Raw genomic sequence first — 23,512 nt, 5'->3', positions numbered from 1 at the left:
ATTCGCAGTAATTACAACCAGTGCAAATAAGCTGTCAGTTTTAGTTTTACACGGATGAGGCAGCCCACTCAATATTCAGTCGGAGCGAAACGCCGTCGCATGTGGATGCTGAATTCGGTCATGAAAAGTCCTCTAAGCCACCGGGTGAGGAGCTTGATTGGTCAGAATTTGATGGATAGGTTGGCACGCGTGAATTATATGTTTTTGTAAACATGACAATCTCGTTGGGTGGTGGAGGGTTAATGACATAAAAAATTGGCAAATTGACACTGCGTGGCCTAACCCCAAAAACAAATATGGATTGTAAGTTTACACTGCTATGATGATATTGACTTGAATCAGTCTTAACAGAAATCAATGAATGTTGAAAAATATTGACCTGAAACACGGTCACTGAAAATGAAAATAACAAAAAAAGCACAAAAAATATCAAAATGAGCTCAGCAAAATGTAGCCCTTGAATAAATCAAAGGCGATGGGAAGAAGGCAAAGGACACTATCAAATGACTTTCCAAACTTCCGTGATTATCCTCCACCTAGCATCACCAGCAGGTACCATTTTTACCAATCACCAGACGTGTGCATTGTGGGACAACGTTGGATGCAGTGAAGAAGAATGTTGGTTAAAATGTGGAAATATAAATCAGTGGCTTCTGTTTAACAGCGTTGCCACCTGTCCTGGTGTTGGCAGGATTTTTAAGCAAACTGTCTGGAAATCTCTCCAGGACATTAAAATACGAATAACAACAATCCACCACTCAAGACAATTCATTTATGTTTAGCTCTCTCGTCTGGTATTGTGGGATAGTCTTCGCGTGCTATGTCTGGGATTTTGTAACTCACGAGATCGCCACCCCTGAATTCAACCGTATTGCATTTACGTGAGCCCACAGGCCCTCCTCTGCGATTGTTTCGCGTGGGTGGTGGAGCAGGCTTACCTGCGTGTCCTCCAGCTCCTTGTGAAGGGAGACCTTCTCTGTTACCAGTGACTTCTCGGCTTTCTCTGCTTGCTTGAGAGCATTATGAGCCTGTCTTAGTTCTCCCTGGTTCACAGACACAGCATTGGCACACACACGACATCAATGCACATTGCCCCATATATTCGCAAACGGTAATTTTGTTGCTGTAGTTTAATGTGCATGTTTTGATCATGGTCATCATCATCATCACAATTATCAATATTTATTTTAGATGGGGACTAGCAATATATGCCTCGATATCCTAACTCTAAATCTCACTGTTGCAGGCCTTAATAGTTTGAATGAGTAATAAGATGAAGAAAATATACATTTAATTAAATACCAACTGAGATCCGGTGTAAAACCCACAATATATATTTTGTTCAAGTCTATTTGTACAGAAACAAATTGGGTAATCACTTATGTCTTGTCCGGCTGACTTAAATCACTTACAACAATTGTTTAGGTGCCAACATATCCTCAAGTGATAAGGTTTCAATGATCTGTACATTCTTGATTTGAAGCTTTCGTGACTGCAGGAATCCATACTCTTTGGTTCTTTCGGTAAGTCACGTAAGTAGAAATAAAGCAAAATAAATCACGACGTTTCGATAGCAACACAAGCCATCATCTTCAGGTGAAAATCGCGACAGCCGCGATGTCTGCTGCCTTGTGAAGAGAAGCTGTTATCAGCGAGAGTTTAGACGGTTTTGAGAACAAAGGTTGCCAAAATTATAGTGTTAATGAGGTATTATCGTGTAAAGGTAATAAATAGCCTGGCATGTTAAAGGAAATGAACTTAGATTAGCATCTTCTTGGTTCTTTCGGTAAAGTCACGTAGAATGGAAATAATAAAATAATAAAAATAAAACATAATAAAATAATATTATATATTATAATATATTATTATTTTGTTATTTCCATTCTACGTGACTTTACCGAAAGAACCAAGAAGATGAATCCCTGCAGTCACGAAAGCTTTAAATCGAAATTTAGATTAGCAAGTTGGATCTGTACATTTCCCATGTCACCTGGTACCAAATCACGAACGTACAATTTTGCAAGCAGCAACACCACACAAACCAAGCTCTCACTAGAACCTCTCCTGGCCACACCGGGGTGTGAGATTTCCTTAGCCAGAACCAAAGAGATGAGCAGAGCTCAATATTTTTCCATTACACTTGTGGCCTTTCCCTCGCCTGTTATGCAGGAGTTCGTAAGTTCGATCCCGACCCTGACGCCTGCTGTATATTTGGAGTTTGCACGTTCTCCCCATGGTCACGTGGATATTTGTCCGTGTCTTACCAGTTTTTCCCTCCACATTTAGATTCAATACACGTTTAAATTATTCGGCTTCTATACATTTCCACTTGATAAGCCACTTCGTTGAGCCAGGTCGCTTCTGACAAAGGGCTACGTAGCTCAGTGGGCCTTACCTGCTAAAATAAAAAGTTAAACTAATTCCGCTCAAGAATCATCAAGTAAAATAACACGAGTTTCACGTGAGAGTAACAAACCGAAAACATGCGCAATTTCTAAGAAAAAAGAAAAAAAGTGTGCGTACCTCAAGGGCAGACACCCTCTCGCTCAGACGAATGATCTCGGCGCGCAGGACATCCGCGGCGTGGCTTGTGCTGGGTCTGCTCGCCCCGGCCGGTGCTCGCTGAGCCTCCCACGCAGCCTCCGTTGCCTGCAGCTGCCGCCTCTGCTGCGGCATGGCCTTGTTCTCCTTCAGCTGCCAATCACTCTGGTGACAGCACAACGGACCGAAAATGTTTCGATTTAAAGTTTTCGTGACTGCAGGGGGGGAGACAGCGTCTGAATGATGTCTCCCCGACAGACCTGGTCTTCACCTGAGGACGGCTGCTTGCGTTGTGGCCGAAACGTCGTGAGAATTATTTTATTATGTTTTATTTTTATTATTTTATTATTTCCCTTCTACGTGACTTTACCGAAAGAACCAAGATGATGGACCGAAAATGGTTGTCGCCAACTGCTGTCGATGTCCTCGTGGCCAAACGTCATCAAGTTTTTTTACCATCCGATGAATGAGCATGAGATACGTGCAAAGGCTCGGTGAAAGTTAACCTGCACTTATCATCTCTCTCTCTCTCGCTGTGTGTGTGATGAAGAGGTGGCATTGCCCCGAAACGTTTGCCATTACATAATTGTTCCTCTTTAGGGCATTGTTATTGACGAATGCGATGAGTTTTTTTTATTTGTGCTTGTGCCGTACTGCCAAAGGAAGCGTCACCTTTTGTTTTGGTAAAAAAAAATAACTATTCTGGAGAGACAAGTGTTAGCTTAATAACTATATTACAACTGTCGTAATTACCGAATAACTCTGAACTACAGTCCACTTCTGAAAATGCCTTCCTCGCCACGCTATCGCAGGTCAAACTGCAGGTGGCGCCATTGTCATGAATTCGATCGGGGTTATCGATTGCCTTAACGTTGTGGGGGGTTTTTTTAGGATCGATCCTCTCGCTCCGCCCAAGAAACACGCGGATGCCCTACTTTGACGACAGCGCCACTGCTGACGACGTGCCCGATCTCGCGACAAGGAGAGTGTTCGAGCGACCGGACCTCCGCACGGCACCTTTGCCAATGACTTCCTCCCGTGGGCAAATTGCAACAAACACTCTAAGGCAGCGTCGATGCTCTGCAATTGTTGAGTGAAGTCGATTTTAGGAAATGAAATGGTGCAATGTTTTATCGAGTATATCATTATTTTAAAAACAGCACTCATAGACGGATCAATTGTTTTAACAATTGCAACGTCAAACTAAGACGTGTTTTTAGACACGGCTGAGGACGCAATTCAAAGGCCTCGACAAATGCGTGTGTCTAAACTGGAAACAAATGATATTCAAAGAGGTGCCTTGAAGAGAAAAACATAATGGGAATCCCAGCAATGCTTTGCATGTTAATATAACATCATCATCATCCCTTGGGGACATCATGCACGCAGACTTGCGATGACCGGAAGCTCAACACAGCTGAGATTGTGGCAATTATTGTATTTGGCCAGCAGTACAACCAGGCAACTGTAAACCGAGATGATCTTTGTTCAGACTCATCGACACATACTCTTACTCTTTTCGGTAAAGTCACGTAGGTAAAAAATGAAATTAAAATTAATAAAAAATAAAATAATAAAAATCACGACGTTTCAGAGGCAACACAAAGTCTTCGAAACGTCGTGATTTTTATTATTTTATTTTTATTTAATTTTTTACCTACGTGACTTTACCGAAAAAACTAAGAGTATGAATCCTTGCAGTCACGAAAGCTTAAAATCATCGACACACTTTGGCCATCATGGCCTTCTGCTGTCATTTGTCCCTGAGGAGTTTAAGTTGACGAGCCCACCTCTTCACCATGGGGACAATGCTGACGCGCCCATACTTGACATCTGCGAAAAAGAGCTTCATAGCTCATCGGATTCCTCCTGTCAAAAGAAAGATTCCGATTCTGACACGTAAGACAATGGGTTTGCCGCCTGTGCTGGTTCGCCCAGGGTCCTCTTATTTGACGTTGCCTTCCTGGGAAATCTTGTAAGCCTTCCAGGGACACCTAAAAGTCCCGTTGTTTGTCAGTTGCAAAATAATAATTATAATCATACACGACTAAGTACAACGCATTCACAGTGTAGTTCTCCCCTCTTCCAGTGTTAGACATCCTTCTTAGACATCCTTCTACTCCGCCTGGAATATAGATTCGATCCCGACCTGCTGTATATTTAGAGTTTGCGTGTCTCTCTCCCTGTGGTTGCGTGGATTTTTCTCCGGGTGCTCCGGGTTTCCCCTTCCACATTTAGAATCAACGTCACGCGTTTAGGGTATTTGGCTGCTGTACATTTCCACCGGATAAGCCACTTAATTGGGCTATCATTTGTGACCAGGTCGCTTCTGAAACAGAGCTACAGAGCGCAGTGGGCGTTACCTGGTCAAATAAAAAAGTGTATTCTTCCCACGACATTTGCCGAGGTTTTTGTACGCCAAGGTCGGCAACCCCCTAACTCAGGATCCCCGTTCACATTGCGCGAGCGCATGGCTCACTGGACGCGCGCACAGATCGAGCAGATCGAGGCTGCACGTGTGGCAGCTGTGGCAGGCTGCCCCCGACCCACACCTGCCCGGGTTGGGCACAGATGAGGGTGGAGGCGGGGGCGGGAGGGTGCATGGAGAGAGGCGGTGGTGGGGTAAGGGATAAGGGGGGGGGGGTAAGGGAAATCTGTCCCGATGTGATTTGCAGATCAGAGTGCTCCGACCAATCAGATCAATTACGTTGGGGCGAGGTGTATCCCGAACGGTGGGTCGTCACCCAGGTTCCTGTTGACCCTGTCCATTGATTATTAAATAAATAGGTACCCTGTCGGCTCAATTGCCGAAACAAATTAACATTTAGCTCCATCGTTTGTCGGAATGACTTGCGTCCAGACCTCTCACATCTCAAGGCTATGATGCCTGCAGAGTGATACCCCCCTCACCCACTCGCTCTCCGTGAGTTGTGGGTGGTGGTGGTGGTGGTGGTGCTACCACCACTCCCCCAACCCCACTCCTGCGGCCCCATGTGGTTGTTGTTTTTTGGCCGCGCAAAAGGAGGTCGCACGGTTGAAAAAGTTTCAGAACCCCTGATGTAGGATGTCAAGTTGTATTACTGCTTCCACGTCAGCATCAGAGCCGGCGGGGAGCGAGTGGTGGCGAAGAAAAACGTGAATTCGTGCGAGCTCCGGTCAAAATGTTCGTGGGATTATTTGATATTCTTTTATTAGGGCGCCGCTCCAAAAAAAAAATCTCCCGCCGCCTTGTCACAGCAGCCTGCGCCGGGAACGTGACGCGCGAAACTCGCTGAGAAAGGATCTCGTTGTCAAGACACCGAGCGCGTTAAATCAAATGCGACGAGGCAACTGAAAGACGTTTCAGCTGAAGGCTTCCACAGGGCAGCTGCCAGGGGCTGCACGGTCACTGGCAGCGATGTGTCGGTGCGGAAGAAGACGGCTTCCGAAGGGAGGACACGATAAATGAATTACTTAAACTTCTCGACTGGGCTCTGTGTAGTGTAGAGAGGGATATTATTGCCACATATATATCACTGGCTTTCTTGTTGGGGATAGGAATTGTGGGAGTTGAGGAAGGCAAGAGGAAGAAGGCACCATTCTGGCAGGTAGGCAGAAAATGGGCTGAGTGTTTTTTCTTTTACAGAGAATGCCGGAATGCGCGGTTTATTATTGCATTCCGATTGACGATGTAGGCGTACATGAAAGTGGAACCTGCAGGCTGCAGTGTGTACACGTGGAATATGTTCTCCGAGTACCGACGCGCACTGCCCATATCTGAACTGGTAGCCCACGTCATGGGTGTCCAGGCAAGTGCACTGTATGTGCAGGTTAATCATACATCGTATGGGCAGGGACACACACACACACGCGGCCACTCCGCACACAAAGGTAATCACTGCCTTTGTTTCAAAGATTGCACGGAAAATGTGTTTATGGATAAGGAGTTGCACAATACGTTAATGATCTTATCCGTGGCATCACTGATAGGCACACCAATGATCCTGCTCAATAACTGTTGTTTAGTATCCACAGCCATGTCCCCTGTATTTAATTGGTGTATAAGCATTTTGGATACATGAAACACACAACACCATTGGAAAGTTCAGAGGACTTTGTATGCGGATTTCTCCACAAATCTGGCAATTGCCAGATGAAGCTAGTTGTAATTATTGGCGAAACGTCGTACTCAGATTATAAATGTTGTGGATTTGCTCTCCAACACACCTGTGTGCTGTACTAGTAACGAAATGGCACGCCCTGTTTACGTAACAAAACTTTACTAATCAGCTTTGTCGGGTGGTGGCGGGTTTAACGACACATTATATTTACGCGCTCTAACCCAAAAAAACCTATATTATAGATGTCTTTCGTTTGCAAAGATGCAATATACACGGTTAGGTTTGGTTGAACGACATCAATTAGGTTCAGCTGAAGAGGCATGGCAATGTGAGCGCTGATCGTGCTCAGCCTTATTAAACAGGGCCCTGCACTGAATGTTGGTCAATCCGGCCTAATTGCAGACATGAATCAAAACCAGGACAAAGCTGTGTGCAGACATCCCTTTTGTATGGAGAGATATGAAGGCTCACAGGATAAGGAAGCCATTCATACATCACACAAATGGAACTTCTCTGCAGTGGGGAAATAAAATCCACGGTTGCACGTGTACATTTTATCAATCAGCATTATAATGTTTTTTTTATAATTGTGACAAGACTGGCCACAGTGAGAATGATTATGGATGGCCTCTCACATGACCATCTGGTTACTTCATGGGAAGTGCTGTCCCATTGTATTATTAGTGGAAGAGTCTGTAATGTTACTAAATCACCGGGCCAGTGGAGAGGTGCACTAATTTGGTCATCAATTTTTCATAACGCAACTGGAAAGAGCGATTAGGCACGCAGAGGTTTTCACGAAGTATTTCCTTGCATATTTATTTGTGTATGCGCTCTTGTCATAAAACTCACCACCTTGTGATGCACCGTTGAATCGGAAGGATTGGAAATCTCGGACTTGATTGCAAACGATTACATTTTTAAGGTCAGGCGGTTTATCATAAATAGATGCTACCGTTGCATAGTCAAGTGTGCAATATTATACTTAACGAAATCAGCGCACCTCTCACTAGCACGCGTGCATGTTCAGTGACATTATGTAACGATACTTCATCACGCCGGTCAGTGCGATTTAGTCAAGGCGAACACAAGAAGTTGGGAACTTAGTACAGACACAACATTGTATGTTATTGCACTGCTGACGAGGGAGTCGCATCGCAGCCTATAGCACCTGTTACGCGCACGGCGATTGCCCGTGCGAGTCCTATCTAGGCTCAAAATGCCGGCTTAGCTTCCGAGATCTGATGAGATTGGGTGTACGCAGGCAGGGTAATCTGTGACCAGCCCGTAGAGGCGGGAGTTACTGTAACACGGAGGATTGAAGGCGATGGTGGCATTAAGGGGATCGGGGGGAGTCACTGGGGGGGGGGGGGGGGGGGGCAGCCACGCACGTAGCGGTAACAGCAGCGACAGAAACATTTTGTTACAAATGAAGTAAAAGCACAAAGACGTAAAAGGGTGCAGCAGCCAGATGTTGGATGTGGGCGCTCTCAGGTCCTGAGCTCCAACGGCCTCCGCAAGCAGAGAATTTGGCTGCTATAAATTTCCACTTGACGATAAGCCACTTCGTTGAGCCATCATTTGTGGTGGGCAGTTCGTTAATATCTCCGAGCCACCGTGATGCTGATGAGAGAGACACGTACACTCCAAATATGCAGCAGGCGTCAGGGTCGGGATCGAACCCACGACCTCCTGTATACCAGGCGAGGTAGTTAACATCTCCTAGCCACCGTGATGCTGATGAGAGAGACACGTACACTCCAAATATGCAGCAGCAGGCGTCAGGGTCGGGATCGAACCCACGACCTCCTGTATACTAGGCGAGGTCGTTAACGTCTCCTAGCCACCACGCGCGGCACCTCAACACCATGGCAGCAACAGCAGCAGCACCCACGAACTGGACTGGACTGCGATCCTGAACGATTCCCCGGCACACGGGCATCACCTGCTCGAGCCGCACGCGAGGGCTCCGCGGGTGGTTCTGCGCCGCTGCCTTGGTCGAGGTGTCCTGTGGGCCCTCCGTCACGCCTCCTTCCGCGTCCAATAACTAAACGCGGGACGCAGGAAAGAGCGGCATATCAGACTGGGTGGTGACGTACAGTATTTAATTTACATCAAGTCAATCGCTAAGGGAGCAAATATAAAATGCGCTCAATTGCGTGCCGCTACAAAGTTCTACGGTGCAAGCGCCTGTGTGAAATGTTTACGGCCGTGTGGTGCAACAAGGCACCGAACGTGAACATTTTGCCTTGCCTGAACACTCCTTGCGGAACGTGGCAGGGATGTTCCCGTGCCTTCAAGCATCGTGGCGTGAGGCAAATTGCGATGGGGATTGCCGATTGAATTTCGCTCGGATGGATTTGCACCACCGACTTCTCCGCGATCTGAATCCGAGCCAGATGACTCCAAAGCCTCCTCCTCCCCACTGGGGCTATCTTCCCCTCCGTGGCTCAAGACGTGCCTTCTCACAATCTGTCCCCCGCGCGGTGATTTACGTTGGCTCCTCGCGGGCGAGCTCGCCGTCCCCCACGAATCTAATTTATCGGCACACACCCGGCCTTGAAGCACTGCTGAGTTGCTTCGCCGATCTGCCTCCATGGCTTCGGCTTCATCGTGATTATTCAAAATTGTCCCTTGTACCTCGGCTATTCCGCCGCTCTGGGTGTCCCACGTCTCTGGTAATTGCTCGATTCCTATGTTTGCCATTATCTCCTTTGGTTCCACGCCATTAAATGACGCTTTGATTCCATTCAGTGAGGAAGAAGAAGAATGACGTGCTTGGCCAGCGCTCTGAGACTCATCCTTAACCCGTGACGCTCGGCTGTCCGTGCGCAATTGCGTTAGGCTCTCAGTCACGTCCGTGCCATTACCGCCTCCTGCACCTTGAGCTTTCACGTCGACTTCTTGGCTCCAGCTCTCCAATTGTTTGTCCACTGGCAAAGAATATATTTTGACCAGGTCCTTCACTAACCGCTTGGATTTGAATTTAGCGTCGCCCTCCAACTGCTCCGGATCTGGCTGGCTTTTGATTCTAGCCCGTATGTGTGCCGGTTTAATCGTAAACTGTGCCGTCCTCTCTCTGCCCGAGGCGTCCCCCCTCTGCTTTGCAGTCTCGTTGGCCGCTTGCGACTGCTCGCCTTCCGACTGTGAACTCAAAGCATCGTGCGTGCCCCTCACTCCTCCTCCAATCGGCACCGTTGCCCGCGTTGGTTTAGAAATCCTCGCTTTGCTCTCTTTCCTCGCCCTCGTCTTCACGCCGGCTCTTCCGTTCGCTTTCAGAGTATCCCCACTGCGCCCGCAATCCGAATCGGATGAATAACCCGAGACGTTCCTCCCGGGAGAGAATGGGTAGGAAGTGATCGACTCGGAATGCTGCGTCGGTGGGCCCGGGCTCGAGGGCACAGATTTGGCAGGAGACGCGACCCGTGGAGTCTTCGCTTCTGAACGTGCACCGACGGGGGACACATCGGTCTGCAGGCACACATCAGGAGAGCACGTCGGACATCGCCGAGGGCGGCAGAGCAATTTGGCAAACACTCGTTGCCTCGCTGTAAGAATGGCCTGGGTTCGATTTCAGACTCGGGCGCCTTTCCGCGTGGCATCCGCCTGTTCTCTCCCCCGCCTCCAGTGTCTCCAGTTTCCTCCCTGAACTCAACGATCATTCAACGTAACCGGGATTGGCCGAAGCATCCCAATGTAGAAAATGCACCTGCAATTTGCTCAGTTTGGATTACACGTCGTGGCAACATCACCACCCCCTACGGCAAACACTTGGCAAGGACCTCCTGCAAGAGACTTGAGACTCGTTGAGGCTTTTTGGGGTAAAGCATAAGTAGTAATAATAACAACTCCTATCACAGCGAAGCTCAATGTGTACGTCGCATATTGCCTCTTTTTTAAATCAATTCTTCTTGAACAGGTCCCCTTTTGACTCATGTCTACGCGTTGCACATAAGCGTCACTCATTCTTGTATCGTCTGCAAGAGCTCCAGGTTTCCGTGGTGCTGCCGCCGCCGCCGCCGCCGCTGCTCCACGGCCCTCGATGTGTGTTCGGGTCGCACCGTGTGTTGTCCGACGTTTCGCTCCATGCGGTGGGAGCTGTGAGATTTTTCCCACCAGGAAAATGTAGCGGAGAGTTTACCAATCGTGCTTGTTCACATTGCTTCGTTGGTCTTTGAAAATCCGTCGATTGACTTATTTATTTTTTAGGAACAGATTCTCATTTAATTTAAGAAAATTTTAATGTGTTACTCGCAGAGATGAAATGCGTCCACCGTGAAAGATGTCGTAAGAAAAATGAGGCTATAACGGGACATTGGACTTCTCTGCGCACTTTTTAGTAGGCGTAACAGAAATGATTAATATCATGAAGGCAAACGCGTGACAATATACTCGATCATTTTGGCGCCACGTTACGGAGTTGCTTGTGTTACACAAAGCAACACAATTTTCTTAGTTCACCCATGCATTGAAATGTAGATGACTGCTGAGCCCAATTAAGAGGAATTCATTCTAACGTGCGTGGCTTACAATGTATTCTTGATATAATAGTGTGGCCCCTTTAACAGCGATGCAGCAGCCGGACTGCAAAGAGTAACGTGGGGCGCTAAACATTGCACTCAACTAGTAGAGCGGGGGGGGGGCTTTGTGTCCCCCTGCCAGGAACACAGCGGCTGCCGTTAAGCAGCCAGACCCCAGGCTTGTGCTCTGGAGAGCTGAAGGGCCTTACGCAGCACTTGGAGTGAAGCGCCGTCGTTGCATGCGATTGCCGCCACCGCGGTGGCGCTGTTTGCGCTGGGAGCGTGCGGAACACGGGGGGGGGGGGGGGGGGTTGCTGCACAGGCGCTTTCTTACGGGGACACGCGTTAACGCGAGAACTACGCTCAGTGCACTGTGTTCTTTAACTTTTTCCTCGTTCCGATGACGGTACGTGCGTAGCGTACACTTGCACGTGTATGTCATCAGTTTTTATCCCGATTCAGTTCCGATGACGTAAATGCACGTCATCCGAATCGATTCCAGAACGGAATTGGAAGTAAAATGCCATGCAGGAGGCCGAGTGGCACAGTTTGGCGCCAGCCGTCGTAGAGTGGCGATCGTGCCGCTACAGTTCTCTGCGTTGAGTACAATGTCTCTAAAAACAATGTGGCACTCCGCCTCTCTAAATAAAATTAACGCCGAGCCGCTTGCATGTTCGGGGATTCAGCGGCGAATGGGACCGCCACACCCTGCAACTTGCAGACGTCTCGGAACGGGAAAAGATTAAGGGAGACATTCGGGCAACACCTCACTGGAATGGAACGAATTCAGTCCACCACTCCCAGGCGTGGCGCTGTGTTGGTGTGGGCTGCCTACCAGCCCCGATTGCCAGCCACTGTTATTAAAATAGCAAAAAAGTGTGGATTTTCAAACGGAAGTTTTGTAAACGATGCTGCCGTGTACAAAGTCTAACCCTTGTTAAGAATCACCAGTGCTGTATAGCCCTGCTGGCCCACGCGACAAGTGTTCGCTGGTTTTTACGCTTATTATTCGGACAATTAAATACATTCCTTCAGTATACGTACGTACGCATGTTGAACTTCTTTTGCACCATACGCAGCCAACCGCGCTAAGCGGACACTAATCGGGCACTTATGCCAACAAATGTGCTTGGCATGTAAGATCACTGCTTACACATTCAGGTTGGTTATTTGTCTGTTTCCACATTGACAAGCTTCAAATTACAAGATTTTACGTGTGAATATAACGACTTAAAAATGTTTTTGCCACAATCGTTTTGCTTTCTTATCTCAATTGCTGTTGTGGAATCGGTGGGTTCATAGCGCAGTGCACTAACCATTGCACCACCACTTCACCACCCCCACAAGGCATATTGCATCTGTAAATATATATCTGGAAATCATTAACAACTTTTGCAATTTTGTTCACTCTCCAGGTAACATTTTTGCACAACGCACATGCTGTCCGACAGACTAATTAACCCATTCCAAATTCGATGACATTCATGTACCGCATCAGTTTTTCTGAAATAAGATCGCTTTATCGGCAGCGAGGCTCCCACACGGCCATGGCACAGTTTGGCGCCGGCTATCGTAGAGTGCGGCGGTCGTGTCGCTACGGTTCTCCGCGGCGAGTAAAACGTCTTTCATAGAAACAACGGCGCTACTACGCCTCTCTAAATAAAAGTAACACCGAACCGCTCGCGCGTTCCGAGATTCGTCGGTGAACGGTAACACCGCACCCCGACCCTGCGACTTGCAGGCATCTCGGAACAGGAGAGGGTTAAGCCAAAACAGCAATAACAGCCAACGCTGTACAAAATAGAAGCTGCAATCCAACCACCCCACGGCAGTCCCCCCCAATGCAGCTGCCTGGTGGAGATGTCATTTAAGCCACAGCGGCCGACACGTCACGCCAAACAACTCTTTAATGGCCTTGCCGCCACACGCAGCCGTGAGTTACAAATTACAATTAGAGAAGAGGGCAAGACGATGACAACACCAAACTATTTGCATTTTGTCAACGCTGCCGGTGATTCGGAGTTCGCGTCTGGCACTTTCAAAACATACAACGGCTATTTTTAATTGCAATCTGAATGTGTGTTTGTAAATATATTTTTTGTTATAAAACGAGAAGAGCACCGAGAAGGCAACATGGAAGTCTTTCATCGACAAATGGTGACGAGACACCATCACACCTCCATCTCCCAGTTCGGGCACTGAGTGCTCGGCTCAGAACCGTTGGGTGGCTTTGAACACATTCCTGCGGAGGGAGCTGGTAGGAACGTTGGGTTGCTCGGTCAATGGCCAGGGTCAACGGCGGCGTGGTGTATTCCGCAAATATGCCCGACTGTGAGGGCAGGCACAAGCCGGCGTGAGTAGGTTAAACGTTGAGTTTTATAAGGGTACCACGATGTGACCAGCCCCTCCCCACCCAGCCCCACCCTTCCCACCCAGCCCCACCCTTCCCACCCCCCACCCAGCCCCACCCTCCCCACCCAGCCCCACCCCACCCTCCCCACCCAGCTCCTCCCCACCCTCCCCACCCAGCCCTTCCCCATTCTCCCCACCCAGCCCCCCCCACCCAGCCCCACCCAGCCCCTCCCTGCACGACGGACGGACACAATAATCCCCTGTGGCCTGGTGAAATCAGGAGGTTCCTATCAGTAGAAAACACGTCTCTTGTGGGTGGCCTGCACAGGAGCGCTGATTATTACACAAGCGCGCTGATTATTACACAAGATTTCACGAGCCGGTGTGCTAAACAAGAGCTCTAGTTTAAATAAGTCACGTTCAACGTCCTAAAAATAGTACAAAAATCTCAATTGGCTTCGTAGACTGTGCTTTAGTGCACTCAGGATATAATTACACAGTGATGTGCCAACTATGTTGGGGCAAGTGCTGCCCCAGCCTATGAAGGCCGACACGGAACACACGCCTGGCAGTCGTGGTCTCTCCAGTGGCGATGTTTACACGTCGCACCCACTCATTTGAGGCTGAGTCGACCTGGGAGAGGCCCAGGACCGGTTCGGTTAATCGTCACTGATGTTGGCCAGGATCGTAGTGTGGTGTGCTAACCACTACCGATCCCCACGAGTGCTGTGCACACTCGCATGCAAAACAAAAAATCCCTACGGTAAAGTTGAGTCATAGGCTTCAATATAATGTGCTTGCTTCCAATAATGACTTCGTGCACAAGAGTGGTGGTCTGAAAGTTACGTTTTCGCCTTCGTGGTGATGGCTTGGGTAATCGTGTACACATCTCAGCATAATTATCAAATGCCGTCATCATCATCAATCGTCAATTCTCAATCACAATTAAGACCCCCCCCCCCATAATGGCACCACCAGCTGTAATCCAATTAGCGTAATTCGCACACGTGGCTTTGATTTCTTCATTCCATCACTGTGTTTGGTCTCCCACTGAGTGCGGCCCGTCTCTCAAATGCGGCGATTTTGTTCGTTAGTTCGTCGCCGTTAGTGTCCTGAAATACAACACGATTTAGCGCTATCGATCACGTGTATTAATAGATCAAATCTGGGGCCTTGTGATGCTCAGCATGCATTTGTCACCTAAAATTGCATTATTTTGATGGAATTAACGCCACCCATTAACCTGGTACAGCACCGCACTGGAGGGACAACCATGTCGACACCGAGCGAGTTGGCTGCCACGTGCTCTCTGCTCCTCCTGCCTGCCAATTTTCATTTGCTTCATGTCGCCTGATTTAGTATTCTGTCCCATGTTCAGTTGGCTGGCTCCAACTCTTTCCATCCTGTCCGATCTTGTGCTTTCTTCTTCCTTTCGTACGTACGTATGTTGAACGTCATCCGCACCGTACGTATTGGGAGGTAATCTATAATATAGAGAGATGGATATTTATTCAGGTAGTAGATGGCCTGTACAGTGATAAGCCACTTCGTTGAGCTGTCATATGTGGCCAGGTTGCTTCTAAAAAAAAGCTGTTTAGCTCAGCGGACCTTGTCCGGTATAGTAACAAAAATAGTTTAGTGGATAGAAAGTGGCGCGTCTCTTTTTACGTTGTCCTTCTCCACCTCAGTTCGTCTTGCGAGCAGTTGACAACCTTTACGTGTGCACGTCGAACTTCTTTCGCACCGTACGTAGCCAACCGTCCTCATCGGAGGTGCGGGGGAAGGATATTTTACTGTATGGACCCCTTCCCTTCCTTGAAGCCGTTAAGCAGCACCGATGTATCTCTTGGCCTTTTTGTCAACAGCGTTCACTCCCCACAGTTCCTCTATTCAGCTTTCCCTCATGACAATGTGCCCAAGCCACATATTTTTCCTTCTCTGGATTCTTATAATTTTAATCCTCTCCACCTGAGCCTGCATTTCTCATCACTCTCTCGATCCAATTGATTTTCTCCGTTCGACACCACAGTATATGTGCGGTTAAAATGCATTTCCTCCCTGCCCTATAATTTCCCCTACTTTAAATGTTACGGTGATGTCATACTTATTAAATATGATCTTAATTTAATGATCTGTCTCCCTTGCATCAGGGCATGTTCTCGTCTCAATCTCACAGCCCCGCTTCTTCCCCTACGCCATTTCTCTGGGCTTTCACCCAGGATTTGCCGGAGACTCTGCATTGCATCGCTGTGCAGACTTCTGTGGTCTGAGGGACGACGTGGCGAGCGTGACAACTCTCTCAGGGCCTTCCTGGGCTCCTGGAGCCTGCCTGAGACATAACGTTGGACGATCCTGGGATCGGCCTGAGACACAACATCGCAACATGGAAATCCCCCTATCCCGTGTCTGAGAGCGGCATTGCAAACTTCTTGAAGCGGAGTCACATGACAAACCTCAAAAAGTCGCGAGACGTTGCTATCAAAAATGCCACTGGACAATTTGCCCAAGATTACGCACAGTTTAACCTGATACTTAACACACATTTGGAATCACTCCGAAATATGCATAATATACTCATCCCAGAAGATCGCCAGATTTGTCACGAGTAGCTATGACAAAATGTTGTCACCGGGGAAAACCAAAAAAGTTGCCAGGGCTAGCAACATCAACATCATTGTCGCTCAGCTGGCAACACTGAGAGATGTGGCAGCGCAGGAACTCTGAGGCACGCGGCGGTGACAGCACGCTCCTGCGGGCCCCGCCTGCGACAACGTGCAGGATGCTGAGCGACGGTGCAGAGGGATGGTGGCTGGCCTGTTGAGCGCCCATCTTATTCCTGCATTATTTATTTTAGTCCATGGTACTACTTCACGAGTGCTGTGGACTTCACTGCTGCTGTACCCAGTTCACACCTGTCAACTCCTTATCAGTGCCGCTACATTATTACAGACCAATTCAGACCTTATTGGTCACCCCGTGCCCTTATAAACGTTCATCCTACAAAGTCCCATCACAAGGGGGAAACACAAACAAATAAACAAAAATGTTTCGCCCGTATTGAAACGGCTGTACGCCGTATGGACCTGAAAAACTCAATTTCCCTGGACAAGAATACGGGGTAAACCGTATGGGTTGACAGGTATGCCAGTTGTGCATGTGCGTGAATTCTTTTGCGGTTTCGTTTGCTCAATGGTTTCTCGGTTACATTGTAAAGCACTTCGAGATGCCTTTTCAGTATTTGAGCACTCGATAAATGCAAATCCTCATCCTCACTGTAGTCGCATCAGAAATGTGCCACTCACGGTTAAAATATGACGGTAAGTCGTGGGTAAGTCTCCTTAAGCCCTCTCCCGATTAACCTGCTCACTTTATAATCCAAGCGGAGAACCCCGAGGTTCGGGTCTCCGAGTCGGTTAACTTGTCATAGGCCGCAGCTGTGAAATTAGTGCCGAGCCAAAGCGGCGTGCGAAACGATGAGCGTGGAGCGATGAGCATGGTGTGGTGAGCGTGGCATGGTGAGCGTTGAGAGGTGAGCATGGCACGGTGCACGTTAGCGTGGTGCGGTGAGCATGGTGTGGTGAGCGTGGCATGCTGAGCGTGGAGCGGTGAGCGTGGCACGGTGCACGTTAGCGTGGTGTGGTGAGCTTGGCGCGGTGAGCGTGGTGCGATGAGCATGGCACAATGAACGTGGTACGCGGTGTGCGTGGCGGGCCGTGCGGTGCGGGCCGTGACGCCGGCAAGACTCACGGGGGCGGCGCGGGGCGGCACCTTGAAGGGCGTCTCGCCCGTGGGCCGGGGCCTGTGCTTGATCACGGCGTGCGTGTAGACCAGCACGCCCGTGTCACCGGTGCTGCGCTGCACCAGAGCGCTGCTCATCTATCGCACGCACACAAAGACAAAGATGCCCCCGTGTAGCCTTAACAGAGTGTTGGGGCAAGTGGTGCTGGAAGGCCGGCACGGCACACGAAGGGGGGTGGGTGGCCAACGGCATTCCCGGCCGCCTTTGTCTCCCGAGTGGCGATGTTTTACACATCGCACCAGGTACTCATTTGAGGCTGAGTCGACCTAGGAGAGGCGCAGGACCGGTACAGACAATCGTCACTCGTTAACGGTTCACACATAAAGACACACAGAGACACGCACGCCGACAGGCAAGACAACAACCGACGACGAAGACAGACCTTCGGCTGTCTCCGTCCGTACGCCCGTGTACGGCACAGCCCTCGTCAATCCACTGCTGGAAGAGGCCCCCCCCGTGCCCGTGCGAGCCGCGAGCGCTATTTGACGGCGCCATGGTTCACGGCGTTAGTCGGTGAAGTCGGGGAGCGACCAGATTGTGCTGCGCAAACCCCGTGGCAAAATGTTTGTGCAAAGTCGTCACCTGTCCACGTACTATCCAAGCTGAACGCTGCTGAGCTTTCGAGATTAAAAAGTACAACTATAGCTGGATAAAGGCCTGCCCATGCCATGGCAGTCATATCTCACCACTCCGGTCAATGCAGGTTTGGTGAAAGATATCAGTGAACACCGATTTAACACACGAGGCTTTTGCGATTAATGTTATTGATAATAACTTTTATGGGGGAGTATAAGACCGGAAACAGGAAGACTTCTTCGCGATTATGTCAATGGCCTGATGAAGCTAGTTGTAATCACCAGCGAAACGTCGTGCTCAAATTGTAAATGTTGTGGGTTTTTCTCTCCAACACACCGGTGTGCTGAACTAGTAACCAATTTCCATGTTTTGTTCACGTGACAAACCTTACTGATTGGCTGTGTCGTGTGGTGGCGGGTTTAACGGCGCATTTACATTTACGCGATCTAACCCCAAAACACGTTACTATGAATTAACACTGACGCTAGCTGTGTGGCCACGAATTTAAGTCGGGCAGCCAGGCTTATAGAGTAAGTGTGCTCGCAACCGTGTAAATTACTTCACCCCATATGGCTCCAAGAGGAGGAGGCGTCATATGAGGTGAAGCAATTAACTTGTAGCAGAGGCACACCTATAGACACTTGCCAAGGTGGGGTCCTCTCGTAATCTAACGCCACATTCATGAAGGTCTTGTTTTCAGGCGCAGGAGCAGTCATTCGTTTCTGCAGATAATCTACGCTGAACTTTGGAATCGTCACCGAACCGGGGAATGTTTACGTCACGCAAAGCAGAGTTCTTGTTCAAATTATCTACGTCTGTATGGATGTTGAACTTCTTCTGCACCTACGTAGCCAACCGCGCCCATCAGGAGTGGGGGGAAGGACAACAAACTAAACACAAAAAAACTTCGAAAGAAATGCTTATCTTATTCTTTGGGTCTTTCGGTAGAGCCACGAAGATAGAAAAAATAATAAAAATAATAACAATATCACGACGTTTCGATAGCAACACAAGCAATCGTCATCAGGTGAAAAAATAGGGGGACAGCTGCTGAGGCAAGTGCCTCACCAACACTGACTTCACCTGGAATGGAACATTCTACAAACAAGTTGAAGGTACCCCAATGGGTTCTCCCCTATCTCCAGTTGTAGCCAATGTTTACATGGAGAAATTTGAGACAGATGCCATCCAGGCATCCACCCTACGTCCTTCTTTGTGGAAGATATACGTGGATGATACGTTCGTCATCTGGCCACATGGCCTACCAGCTCTGAGCCAATTCCTCAACCACATCAATTCCATACACCCAGCCATCATATTCACCATGGAGGTGGAAAAGGATGGCAAGTTACCATTCTTGGATGTTTTAATCGAAAAGAGACCTGATGGCTCAATGGGACACTCTTTTCTACAGGAAAGCCACCCATACGGATGCCTACCTAAAACCTGACTCCCACCACCATCCATCCCAGAAGAATTCCATCATCAAAACTCTACACCACAGAGCTCGTTGTATTTCCGACCATCACCACCTAGCCAGTGAACTGAAACACGTACACCAAGCCCTCAATAAGAATGGATATTCAGACTACACAATCCGTAAAGCTATCACCCCAACCATTGAGAAAGAACCATCTGAGGACCCAATAAAAACCATCACCTTGCCATACATAGCAGGGGTCACCAAAAAGATTTACAAAATCATGAGCAAACACAAGATCCAGGTACGATTCAACACAATACATAAAATTCGTGATTTGATCCCATCTGTGAAGGATGTGATCCCTGACATGCAATACCCCGGTGTCTACAAACCAAACTGTGTCTGCGTCAGCAGTTACATTGGGGAAACTAAGCGACATGTCTCGGACCGTGTTCGTGAACATAAGGCAGATCTGAAACACGGTAGGACCAATACCTCAGCCGTGGCCAATCATTATTTTAACGCGGTGGGCTCACACGAAATCGATTTTGCAAACCCACTGGCTATCAGCAAAGATTCGTTCATGAAGCCATCCAGATATATAAACACAGACACAATTTCAACCGAGAAGATGGGTACAAACTGAGCAACCATTGGAAGGACGTTATCAACCAGTTTAGGTCTTAACTGGCTGTGATGTTAGCAGTTATTTTCGACTCTCTGAGTTACATTCACTCACACAGCCACCGTTAGCTGTGTTAGTGAATGGCGGCCTGCCATCCTTTTCCACCTCCATGTGGTGATGGCTCTTTCCTAGCTCTCTCCGAGCTTACCTTGACAAGCATCTCTAAACCTCTGTAAACAGCTCTCTGATTGGGGTAGACCTACTGCCGGTTCTCTAAATCTTTATAAACAACCTGCCTCGGCAGCTTTCTCCCTCTTTTTTTCACCTGATGAAGATTGCTTGTATTGCGATCGAAACGTCGTGACATTGTTATTATTCATATTTTTGTAATTTTTTCTATCTACATGGATTCACTGAAAGACCCAAAGAATATGAATTCCTGCAGTCACGAAAGCTTTAAGTCAAAATGCTTATCTGTGTGAGTCTATGTATGTTTCTTGGAACTTCTTTCGCACCGTACGTACGTATATACACGCGTATGTAAATGCGTACGTATGTACGTACGCACATACAATGTTGGCAACAGAACGAGACAGACGGTTATAATCCAGCGATCGCGGAAAGCTCACAATTGAGTTGATCTTGGCGTCGTCCTCCTCCTCCTGCATGCTGCTGGGATGAGATGACCGATGGGCTGGTGGTGATGGGGGCCCCGGGGTGGGGTGGCCGTCTCGCTGACTTGTCCACGTCCTGATTTTGCCGCCCGCCCTGTGAGCGACATCACAGACGACGGTGCTGATGTCACCATCCCAGAGGCCGACAAACTCAGCCACAACACGGCTCTCTCTCGCTCTCTCTGGCTCTCTCCCCCTCGGCCGTGAGCCCAAGTGACAGCGGTCGATGGATTTAAAAGCAAATGATTGGGTTATCAGAGTGTTGGATCGAGGAGTCGGTCGTTTTCAATTCGCTTCTTGACTTTGCTGTTAAGGAAACACGTGGTTACGTGGTGATGATAATACACCCGTTTTTGTAGAATATGTACACAAATAGAAGTAAAAATCGCACTCCCTACAGTGGAAAGCGAAAAGGATCCCGTCCGAAAAAAGTGAAGAGACTCAAGCGAGGGCTGTTCGTGGTGAACTCGCGTAATTAATAATAATTACCGGCAGAGGTGTGGACTCGAGTCATGTGACTTGGACTCGAGTCAGACTCGAGTCATGAATTTGATGACTTGCGACTCGACTTGGACTTGCATAACAATGACTTTGTCCCACCTCTGATTACCGGCAACACTCACGGACTTGGGATGCGACCGTGCGTCCTGGCCACCAAACCCGCAAACCTTTTTGATGTGATAAACAGCCCTGTCTCCACCTTTCTCTTGCCTTCGCTGCACTGAATCTATCTCGATGTGTCGCTCTGTCTCTGTCACCCCTTCTAACTCTCCCTCTCTATTCCTCTACTCCACTCGATCCCCCCCCCCATCTCTCTCCCTGTTTCTCTGCCGCTCTCCTTATTCCCACCTCTTCCTTTCCAGCCTCGATCTCTCTTGCATCTCCCTAGTCATCTCTCCCACACTGCTTGTCGATTTTCATCCGCTCCCCTCTTTCCCTCTTGACCTCTCTCTCCTTCCTCTGCTTCATGCCCTTTCACCCTCTCCCGCCCTATCTCCGTCTCGTCCTCCATCTCCCGCACACTCCATCCTCAGTCTCTCTCCTCTATCTCACCCCCCCCCACCTCCCTAATATCTCCCTCCCTCCCTCCCTCACCTCGATCCTCTTTTTCTGATCTCGTGTTATGATGAGAATGAGTCCAGTGGCTGGATGAAGGCCTCCAACAACGCTGCTGTGTCGCGGCCAAGGAGTGAGTTCGTTTCACCGCACGCCACCACCACCACACGAGTCATCACTCAGTGTGCCTGGGTGGGTTGATTCCTTACGAGGCGTGACTCACCCACTGATTGTTTGCTGTTGCCCAGAGTTAGACCGAGGTTGGGTTCAAAGGTCAGTGCACCCTAAACATTGTCAGACGCGTTACTGTGAGATGTGGTATAATAATAATAAATGATGCGTGTTCTTTTTGTGAATAGACCCCCACCCCTGATTAACCTGCCATCACTACTGTACTTGTTTTTTTACACTCTGTAAAAAAGCCAATTCGCATTTTACCACGTTTCATTTAGGAGTTGTTTACCAATGCTATTTTTACAGCGATACTCATGAACATTTATCGCAAATCTATACTGGTATTTAAATTCAGTTTACAGCGAAATAGTTGAATAAAGCACATCAATGGCAGCGATGTGCACCCCGTGATATGAACGTGGCCCCTACAGTTTGACTCCTGGCTACGACTAATATAATTGGCAATCGAACCGGTCCTGGGCAGGTTCGCTGTCTCAACCGGTCCGTGAGCTCCTCCTCCCTACACCAACCCCCATTGACCAGCACGGTGAAGTGTGGTGAAGTGTGGTCAAACAATCATCCAGTGACCGGCACGGTATAGGGAGGGATTCCTCCCCAAGAAGTGTGGATGGTAACTCAGTTGTGGCGCTGTTTCAATGAAAAGGACATCACAGTACAATGATACCTAGATACCTACTCTTAGGTTTTTTTCGGTAAAGTCACGTAGGTAAAAATAATAATAAATAAAATAATAAGAAATGAAAATAACTCAATTAAATCACGACGTTTCGGAGGCAACACAAGTCCTCCGTCTTCAGGTGGGACCGTCACAGCTAAATTTACTGTATCAATAAACGGAGACTTGCGTTGCCTCCGAAACGTCGTAATTTAATTTAGTTATTTTCATTTATTATTATTTTATTATTATGTTTTACCTTCGTGACTTTACCGAAAAAACCTAAGAGTATGAATCCTTGCAATCACGAAAGCTTAAAATCTACAATTGATACCTAGATATTAAAAACACATTTATTACATATAGCTTCTTATTTTGATATTTATAAAGACTTTGGTTGATTTACATATCCACGCGTACATCTCCCGAGTTCATGATTTTATTGCCATTGTAACGTTACTAAAATGTTTAAGCATTTTCGCCAAGAAGTGTTTCATTTATATTCCATCTGCTTCCTGAACAAAAACAAATACAGTAACAACCACAATTTATTTAATCCCACTTTAACTTTGAATTATCCCTTGATATAAAACACCGTCCATGAAACGTAATACACTACACTATGTAAATATGAAACTATGTACAGAGAGGTTCTGTACATCCATCACAGGGCCCGTTTAGCTACACAACATAGAGGTAATCATGGAGAGAGCGAGAATTCATTCGTAAGTTAAAATAAAAACGATAAAAACCACAATAACATCATCACGGTCCGTGGAGAAATTCGATACCCGTTGTTGAACCATTCTCAGCAAGAAAATACATTCATGTTGAGCGACAACAACACCACCAGCAACAGAGAGAAAGATCCCCCGTTTAGCCTGTACCACCATCGCCGCCAGGTACTCATTTGAGGCTGAGTCGACCTAAGAGAGGCCTAGGACCGGTTCAGACAAACACGTAACTGGTATTGGCCGCCAACTAGATTCGATCTCT

The 23,512-nt window shown here is 48.1% G+C and overlaps 1 protein-coding gene across 1 annotated transcript in view; it reads right to left on the bottom strand.

Annotated features, from left to right (window-relative positions):
* LOC144935617 (uncharacterized) overlaps positions 1 to 21,824 on the bottom strand; it is a 30,901-nt gene extending 9,077 nt beyond the window's left edge. The window contains exons 1-6 of the mRNA XM_078862441.1: positions 21,706 to 21,824; positions 20,566 to 20,704; positions 17,261 to 17,389; positions 8,587 to 8,688; positions 2,524 to 2,706; positions 939 to 1,043 (exon numbers count right to left, since the gene is read on the bottom strand). Of these exons, the coding sequence (XP_078718567.1) occupies positions 939 to 1,043; positions 2,524 to 2,706; positions 8,587 to 8,688; positions 17,261 to 17,389; positions 20,566 to 20,604 (558 nt within the window). The 5' untranslated portion in view covers positions 20,605 to 20,704; positions 21,706 to 21,824. The remainder of the gene's footprint in view (positions 1 to 938; positions 1,044 to 2,523; positions 2,707 to 8,586; positions 8,689 to 17,260; positions 17,390 to 20,565; positions 20,705 to 21,705) is intronic.
* Between the last annotated feature and the right edge of the window lie 1,688 nt (positions 21,825 to 23,512).

Source organism: Lampetra fluviatilis, chromosome 13 (assembly GCF_964198595.1).
Source record: "Lampetra fluviatilis chromosome 13, kcLamFluv1.1, whole genome shotgun sequence".
In the NCBI taxonomy this organism is placed as follows: domain Eukaryota; kingdom Metazoa; phylum Chordata; class Hyperoartia; order Petromyzontiformes; family Petromyzontidae; genus Lampetra; species Lampetra fluviatilis.
Note: the sequence above shows the minus strand (reverse complement) of the source record. Positions and strands in the feature narration are given on the sequence as shown.